This window comes from Lupinus angustifolius, unplaced genomic scaffold (assembly GCF_001865875.1).
Source record: "Lupinus angustifolius cultivar Tanjil unplaced genomic scaffold, LupAngTanjil_v1.0 Scaffold_446, whole genome shotgun sequence".
NCBI lineage: Eukaryota > Viridiplantae > Streptophyta > Magnoliopsida > Fabales > Fabaceae > Lupinus > Lupinus angustifolius.
In genome coordinates this window covers 206,865-216,670 of record NW_017727841.1, presented here as the reverse complement: position 1 = coordinate 216,670, position 9,806 = coordinate 206,865, and the positions used below count along the sequence as shown (strand labels likewise).

The following is a 9,806-nucleotide window of genomic DNA, read 5'->3' as shown; positions in this document are numbered from 1 at the left end:
GAGAATGTTTACCTCTCCTCTGTTCGGTTGCGAATAATCACCAATGGAAGATGCCTCAGTTTGGTCGATACAGCGTATATCTCCGATATTCTCTAGCCGACTTTGGGTCAATGACTCGGGATTAACATTCTGTAAAGAACAATCGAAATTGTATGCGTTCATGGAAGAAGAAGAAAACCGATAATCAACTTAAGGCAATGAATTGACAAAAATTAGTGAAGCAGTAGTTACCCGATTCGGAGTCAGCCATTAGTGGCTCTATCATCGTTACACCAAACAAACCATAACTCACCATCCTTTGTACCCATCTTGAATTAGAGGTACTTTGGGTTAAGAACTTCACGAACCGAAAAATGAAACCCGTGATGATTAAGAGAAGAAGAACTCGCAAATATACACCACCGTGCTACAACCGTGAACCACCCTTGGCCGTGATTGTTGTTTATCGTTGCTGCCATTGAAGGAGGAGAAGTTTGGGGATTAGGGATTTCAATCCCATTTTCCCTTCCAATTCACGTTTCTGCGTGAAACAATCAGGGAAATTACCCTTAATTACTTTCCTTTCCAATTTGTTGCCTTGTTTTATTCTTTGGTTTATTTGTGCCAACACTGATAAGTGTAGGAAAGTTTAGTTAAACGGAAATATTTAATATATGTTATATCTTATAATTATTTATTAGTATATATGTATATTAATCTAAATCTCATCAATACTCATTTTTATAAAAGATTTAAAACTATCATTTAGCAATAAAAATCTAGTTAAGAGAAATTTGTTTTAAGGTGATAATAATTGGAAAACTATTTTACCAAGTAAATTTTATGGAATTTTTATAGTAAGGTTATGGTTCGAGTTGTCTCTAACTTTTCTGAGAATGAGAAGAAGGTCTACAACCAACATCGTCTATAAACTATTAACTCTATACGTATAATTAATAAACTATTTTATCACCTAAATTCTATGTGTACGAATAATTAGAAACTATATTATCAAATTAATCATGAAATTTTTATAATAAGGTTATGGTTCGAGTTGTCTCTAACTTCTCCAAAAATGAGAAGAAGGTCTACATCCAACACCATCTCTAAACTATTAATTCTATATAAATAATTAAAACTATTTTACCAAACAAGTTTTATGAGACTTTTATAGTGAGGTCATGGTTCGAGTCGTCTCTAACTCCCATAGAAATGAGGAGAAGGTCTACGACCAACACCGTTTCTAATCTATTAGTCTTATTGAATCAAAACATTTATATATTAACCAATTCAATAAATTAATCGATATTTTCTAAAGTATTAACAATTAACCAAAGTGGCTAAACAATTTTGAACTAGAACTACGTAAGCCTTGATCGCCTTAATAGGGGTACGTAGGACCAAAGTCAATATTGTCAGACTCAATAATAAAAATAAATAATTCTAAATAAATAATTGCTAAGGGTATAAAAAATCATGTTATTAGTGAGGGTACCGTTTTAATACGGGCGGACGGGGTGCTAATACCTTCCACGATCCGTAATCGACTCTCGAGCTCAGAATCTCTACTTAAGGACCATATTATCCTAATTGGGCTTACTATATAGTTTTCTACGTTTTAACCGCAAAAAACGTAGTGGCGACTCCAAATCAATTGGGAGAGGTAGAAACCGAGTTCGCCTCTCTATAAGTCGTAGAGCTGGTCTTCCAACAGAAAATCGGGTCGCGACATAACTCTATTGTTCTAATTCCTAAATTCCTTGGTGCTGAAAGAGTTCATGATTTCAGGCCTATTGCTCTAGCGAACTTTCAATTCAAAATCATCACTGAGGTTCTGGCTAATAGGCTTGCATCTATTGCCTCTAGAATTGTCTCACCTAATCAAAAGGGCTTCATAAGAGATAGAAACATTCAAGACTACATCTGTTTGCTGGATCACAAGACTTTTGGTGGCAACCTAATCTTAAAACTAGACATATCAAAGGCTTTTGACACTATGGATTGAGAATTTCTAATGGACACTCTCAGGGCTTTTGGTTTTAGCCAAAAGTTTATATCTTGGATTCAGGCTATACTTCACTCAGCTAGACTATTAATTAGTATTAATGGTCACAATTTGGGTTACTTTGATTGCAAGAGAGGGGTTAGGCAGGGGGATCCTCTACCCCCTCAGCTGTTTTGTATTGTTGAGGAGGTCCTGAGCAGGGGTATCCTAAATCTTTTGGCTCAAGGCAAATTGAGCATAATCAGTGGTCCTTCATCTCTTCAAACCATTAGCCGTGTGCTATATGCTGCTGATGTGCTTATTTTCTGAAGGGAGTAAAAAAAGTGCTTAGAAATCTCAAACTTCTTCTATCAACTTATGCCCAAGCTTCTGGCCACATCATAAATGCCTCAAAGAGTCAATTCTTCACTACAAGCTCTAATCCTAGGAAAATAATTAACCTCTTTGCTTTCCTTGGTTTTAATGCTGGATCTCTTCCCTTCACATACCTTGGTGTCCCTATGTTCAAAGGAAAGCCTAAAAGGGCACATCTTCAACCAATTGCTGACATAATTACTCAGAAATTGGCAACTTGGAAAGGTTCCTGCCTTTGAATCATGGGCAGAGTGGAGTTAGTCAAATCAATTATTCAGAGCATGCTAGTTTACTCATTTCACATATATATTTGGCCTGCTCAACTTCTTAAAGTTCTGGACAAACAGATCAGAAATTTCATTTGGGCAGGGGATACTGAAGTCAGGAAATTAGTCACTGTTAATTGGCATTAAGTCTGCTCCCCAACACAGGTTGGTGGTCTTGGTGTTAAGTCCATAACGAAGATGAACAAAGCCTCTATCATTAAGCTCTCTTGGACTATGCTATCTTCAAGCAAAGACTGGGTTGTGTTCTTTAGGAAGAGCTTTGGTAGGGATTGTAGAGTCTCTCTTAGATACTACAAATCTTCAATCTGGCCTGGTATTAAGGCTAATTGGGCATATGTCCATCTCAACTCCCTGTGGCTAGTTGGGGATGGAGCCAAAATAAAATTCTGGACTGCTAACTGGATAGGATGATCTTTAGTGGATCTCTTGAACATTCCTTCAGATCTTCGATCTAACCTCAAAGCCTATGTTGCTGACTTCATTCATGAAGGCAGATGGACAATTCGTAGACAGTTGGTAGAGCTATTCCCGAATGTTTCAAAAGCAATTTCAAGGACCTTAATTCCAAATAGTGAGGATAAGATGGTTTGGCATGGAACAACTGATGGCAACCTATCTCTAAAGGATGCCTACTCCAACATATCTTCCCATGCTAATCATGTGAAATGGTTCAAGGAATTTTGGACAACTACAACTCCTCCATCTAAATCCTTCATAGCTTGGAGATGGAAACATAATAAAATTCCCACGGATGACAATCTCCAGAAGAGAGGATGCAATTTAGTGTCTATGTGTAGTCTTTGTCATCAAAACCTTGAGTCCTCTAATCACATTTTCCTTCATTGTGCTTTTGCTCAATAGTTTTGGCCCTGGTTGAACTACACTTTCTCCATAAACATAGACACTTCCTCTTGCTCTGCTCTTTGGAGGACAAGCAACAGGGAGTGGAGCTCTCAGACAAAAGAGGCCTTCTCTATTTGCATAACTCATATTGTTGCTATAATTTGGTTTTGTAGAAACAAAGCAAGGTTTGATGATTCTTCAATCCCAGTGGCTAGAGCTTTGGACAAGCTAAAGCTGGACATTAGTTTTCCTGCTAAGATCTCAAAACCTTTCGCAAATAACAGTCCTGTAGAATTTGCTATTTTGAGGAACCTGAACATGACTTTGCGTTTCAATAGATGTCCAACCATAAGAGAGATAATTTGGCATCCTCCCAACATAGGTTGGATAAAGGTGAATACGGATGGTGCAGCTCAGGGTAGCCTTGGGTTGGCGGGAGGGGGAGGCATTTTCAGAGACCACCTTGGTAGATTTGTGGCCTGTTTTGCGGCTTTCTATGACATACATGAGGCTATTTATGCTGAGCTTCTTTCGGCTATACTGGCAATTGAGCTTGCTCATGCAAAAGGCTGGAATCACTTATGGATAGAGAGTGATTCAACTTTAATGGTGGGAATTATCAAAGGAAATTTTCAACCTTCTTGGAGTCTTTCATCCAGGTGGAGTATTTGTAAATCTTTATTATTTTCTATGTCTTGGAAGGTGTCTCATATATTTAGGGAAGGGAATTCTTGCGCAGATTTGCTTGCTAATCATGGTTTAAGGTCTAGAGCTTTTACTTGGTGGGATTCAATACTAGTGATAATCTTTTGGGACTGTAATAGAAATTGGTTGGGGCTTCCAACCTATAGGTTCACAAACTTGTAATGGCTCCACTGTTCTTTCTTTTAATATATTTCGGGTGCTTTAGCACCATTGCTTAAAAAAAACATCATTTTTATATAGACAAATTTTAAAAAAATAAAACTATCGCTAACTCAAAAGTTTTCTAACTGATGATTAATAATCGACGAACTAAATATGATAAAATTAGTTCTGGATATAACTAAAATATGCTCTCTTTAGCTTTTGTTATTATTTTGAAAGTTTTGTATTTTATGTTTTATAATTGTATCGATTTTGAAAATAGGCCAGATAAACTTTTTTTTATTGAAAGTGCAAAGCACCGGATATATTAATAAGAGTCAAGTAGACAACCTTACATGTTCTTGAACCTATAGTTGGGAAGAGCCAACCAATTTCTCGAAAATTCATAATGAATGAAAGAAGGAATGTCATTCCACCAAATAAAAGTCTTAGAATTTACACCAAACTTAGCTAGCATATCGACACAAGCATTTCCTTCTCTAAAAATGTGCGAGACATGAAAGTCCATGGATGACAAAGTGGTTCTGCATCTGCACCACTTAGCTGCAAGCTTCCAGGACACCTCTGCCTCCCCCTTAAACATATCGACAACTAGGGAGGAATCACATTCTAACCATATCGAATTCCAGCCTTTCTTTTTAGCAAACTCCACTGCCATCAAAGCCGCTTTAAATTCAACATAAAGAGTATCCTTTATCTCAAAGTAATCAGTAAAGCAACCCATGAAATTACCATTAGTATTTCTAAAGATTCCAGCCCCATCAGCTTGACTTGGAGAACCAAAAGCTGCACCATCCGTGTTTACTTTGGTCCATCTTATAGGAGGACACTTCCAAGTTACTTCCACCATTTTAGGACTCTTTCTGTGATTCAACTGAATGCTCAGACTGCGCATGATTGAAAACTCCTCGATGAAGGAATTGGAGCAAGCCGAAGATAGCTTGCCAGACAAGGCAATATCCACCATAATGTTGGATATGATTCTGCTATTAGTAATGGTTTTGTCCTCAAACCTGCTATTGTTTCTAGCATTCAATATTCTACTTATTTCCAAAATGATGGAGTTTAGAAAAACTTCATATAATTGAGGGCTCCAACCTTGGTTGTAGGAATCAAGGAGCTCCTCAATAGAGCTATTTACTATTGTGCAAGAGAACAGGTTGCCAGTCCAGTTCCAGATTTGAGCAGCCAAGGGACATGAGAGGAATAAATGATTAGACGACTTAGTGGTGGACCTGCAGATGCTACACCAAGAAACTATATGGCAACCTCTTCTCTGCAGGTTGTCATCAATAGGCAATCTTTGGTGAATCCATCTCCAAACAATAAAAGATTTACTTGGAGGAATGGCCTTAGACCAAATAAGCTTAAACCATTTTTGCTTCATACCTGTTCGATTACAATGTAGATAGGCTTGTTTTGAGGTGAGAATGCCATCACAAGTATGCTGCCAAACTATTCTATCACGAGAGTTGGTTCTACAAGTTTTTGTAATCTGATTTGGCTATTTCAGGATGAAGATTCTTAATGGAATTTGGAATGATCCAATATTTATCTTCAATGAAGTCATAGACCTTGGCATGAAGGCTTGAGTGCCACTCTTTAGGGATTTGTAGAGAATGAATCAAGGGTACGCCTAACCAATTGTCATTCCAAAAATTAGTCTCTTTACCATCCCCTATTAGAAATAAAAAGTTGTTCTGCATCAGGACCAAATTCTGCTTAATACCATGCCATATTGATGATTTAAATTATCTTGTTGATTGATTAAAATGAGTTCCAAATCTTTCCCTACAGAAATAAGCCCAGTCTTGACTTGAGGAAAGCATCAACCAAGTTAATCTAAGAAAGCTAGCTTTATTCATCATTTTCACAGATATTAATCTCATTCCTCCCTCAACAGTAGTTGTACAAATTCTCAACCAGTTTACAGTGCATAATTTCCTGACCTCACAGTCTCCAGCCTAGATAAAATTCTTGATTTTCCTATCCAAAGCCTTGATGAGCTGAGCAGGCCAAGCATAAAAGTGGAAGGAGTAAGCCAACATACCATGGATAACATATTTCACAAGTTCCACTCGACCCATTATAGAAAGACAAGCACATTTCCATTTAGATAACTTTTGCACCATTCTATCTGCTATAGGTTGCAGATGAATTCTCCTAGGTTTCCCTTTGAACAGAGGAATACCAAGATATATGAAAGGCAAGAGACCAGTGGAGAAGCCCATATAAGAGGATAACAAAGCCACTTTCCTAGAAGAATTGTTAGAGGTATATAACTTGCACTTGGAAGCATTGATGTGCTGACCAGAACAAGCAGCATAATCTGAGATTAGATGATTAAGGCACATAATTTCTGTCTTGATACGTTTACAAAAGATGAGAATGTCATAAACATACAACACATGACTAGAAGTTTGCAGCCTACTAGGACCAGAAATAGTGCTAATTTTTCCCTCAACCACCAGATTCGATAACCCTCTACTGAAAACATCTTCAGTAATACAAAACATCAAAGGAGATAATGGATCACCTTGTCTCACCCCCATCTTACAACTGAAAAACCAACCTTCTGCCCAATGATATTGATAGAAAGTTTAGCAGATTGCAAGATCACCTCAATCCATTTGATGAATTGTTGGTTGAAACCAAAAGTCTTTAAAGTATTGAGAAGAAAATCCCAATCTAAAGTGTCAAAAGCTTTCTTGATATACAACTTAACAATCATGTTACCACCAAAAGTTTTGTGATCCAAAAGATTTGTTGCTTCTGATGCAAGATAAACACAATCTATTATGTGTCTATCCTTTAAGAATCCTCTTTACCGGGGAGAAATGATTTTTGCAGCATTTTTGGCAAGTCTATCAGCAATTACTTTTGTTATGATTTTGAATTGACAATTAGCCAAAGCAATAGGTCTGAAGTCTTCAATTTTGTTAGCACCTGGAAATTTAGGGATAAGGATGATAGTGTTTGCATTCATGTTAGGCAGAACCGAACCTTGAGAGAAGAACTGAAGAATAGAGTTGCACACATCTTGTCCTACTATATCCCAATAAGTTTGATAGAAATAGGCACCAAATCCATCAGGACCAGGAGCACCTTTACTTTTCATAGCAAAAACAACATTCTTGATTTCATCCATAGAAGGTTAAGGTGAGCATTATATTATCAGCCTCAGAAGTCAAAGGGTGAATAACAGAGTGAATCAAAGAAGAAGGCAAGGTGATATTTTCAGTTGCAAATAAATCCTAGAAGTAATGCAACACATGCCTACCAATGTCATCATTATTTGTAAGAACTGTGTCCCCATCATTAAGCAAGTTCAAAGACTTGGTGCTCTGTTATCTTTATGGTTTTATGAAAAAAGTAGTATTTCTATTAGCATTGACATGCCAATCACATGTAGCTTTTTATTTCCAGAATAATTCCTCCATATTTAGAGCCGGCAGAAGGTTCTTTTGAGCCTCTTCCTCCTGAATTCTAATCTCCTAATCCTCCTTATTAGCAGCCTTCTGGATAGAATCAACATCTTGCAAATCCTTCTTAACATTCAAATGAATGTTGCCAAAGATGTTAACATTCAAATGAATGTTTCCAAAGATGTTAACATTCCAACATTTAAACTCTTTTTTAAGCAACTTGAACTTTTGAGACAAGATGAACATGGGGCAGCCAACAATTGTAGTATTCCAAGCATCAGCTATAACTCTTTTACAATCCATATGAGAAGACCACATTTTGTGGAATTTGAAAGATGGAATCCTTTGTTGAGTGTGCAAATCAGAACAAAGCATTATTGGATGATGATTAGAAGCGACTCTTGGCATAGTGCAACAAGATGTTTGAGACCAAAAATTAATCCACTCATCATTACAAAAACTTCTATCTAGTCTTTTCTCAGTGAGAGCCAAACTTCTTCTCCTATTCGACCATGTGAAAGGCTGACCAGAAGTAATAACTATCAGAAAAATCTTTGAATTCCTCTGAAGGAAGTCTAGATGGAAATCTTGCCCCTTTGCACTCGTGAGCTCCAAGAACCACATTAAAGTCACCAATACAACACCAAGGGCCATGATTGGATTGAATTAGAGAATTAATATCCATCCAAAGAGCTCTTCTTTGTATGTAATTAGTGTGAGCATAAACTGCACTGATATTGAAAACAAATCCCTCAAGGTTGACTGCTATAGAAATCTGTTGAGAAGTATTAGAAATGACCACATGGTTTAGCCCAATTTTGAAAATTCCCCGAAGGTTTGGAAGTAAATTATTTCTGTCATTAGCTCCAAAAGGAACTAGATGAAGATCCCTCCAGAACTTTTTATTTATTGAGTTTATATTGATAAAAGGCTCATCAACAAACAACAAATCCAGCTTATGACTAAAACATAATTGCTTAATAACCAACTCTATGTTGAGGTTTCCCAATCTATAACACCCCGAAAAATACTTCTCAAAAACATTGCAAATAAGTGGGTAATTTTTTTTTTGAATTGCTTTTATCAAATTGTTTCCTTTTAAAAACCTTTCTTTTCCGGGACATCACTTTAAGTAACACATAACGCGGAAATCAAAACCGGTTACCTAATGGTAACTGAAATGATACAACATTTCATGAATATACATCTTCATAGATATAAAAGATCATAAGTACTTAATATACATATTCAACAAGAAAAGCGGAAATATTAATCATCGCCAAAAGACATTAAATGATAAACAACTCCTAGTGGCTAACTCCAAAGCTAGGGTACTGCCTCTCCTCAATTCTTCATGCCCCTTCCTGGAACATCACGAACGGGTAGCTCCAAATCCGAGCAAAGCCGTCTTCTCTGACGAGCACGCGTCCGAAAAGCAAGAAATAGAAAAGAAGAGAAATAGAGAGAGTAAGACATCTAATGAACGTAAATTCATTGACGGCGTGGACTTACTCAGAATATTACACTTAGATATGAAAAACAGTTCATATATATATATATAACATATCACATTATAACTCATCAGTTGTTCTCGTAAACAATTATCTAATTCACATGAGTAATATAACCAAACTCATCAATTGTTCTCATAAACAATTAACTAATCAACTTATGTAACGTAAATAACACTTATTCCCAAACAATATCATAATTTCCATTTATCAATATATCATTTATCAACAAGATATCATGACTATAATTAAATAACACATAAGTGAGGATCATAACCCAAAATAATAACACACACATATATTATCTATAACCGACATCATCACCCACCGTTTATCAACATAAACCATAATGTATCAGCATACATTTCATAAACAAATATCATAACCATAAGTAATAATATGTGCATAATGTTAATGATGCATGATGTTTGTAACTCAAATGTGGGAATCCACTTCCACAAGTGCAATATATGCATCTTATGTCATGATCATCCACCTTACCCCAATATCCTCCCAATAACCTAGTCGGAAATAA

At 36.5% G+C, this 9,806-nt stretch overlaps 1 protein-coding gene across 1 annotated transcript; it reads right to left on the bottom strand.

Annotated features, from left to right (window-relative positions):
* Positions 1-4,666: 4,666 nt before the first annotated feature.
* LOC109341375 lies at positions 4,667-5,722 on the bottom strand. Its single transcript, XM_019579278.1, has one exon. The coding sequence runs from the start codon at positions 5,720-5,722 to the stop codon at positions 4,667-4,669; it is 1,056 nt and encodes a 351-aa protein (XP_019434823.1).
* Between the last annotated feature and the right edge of the window lie 4,084 nt (positions 5,723-9,806).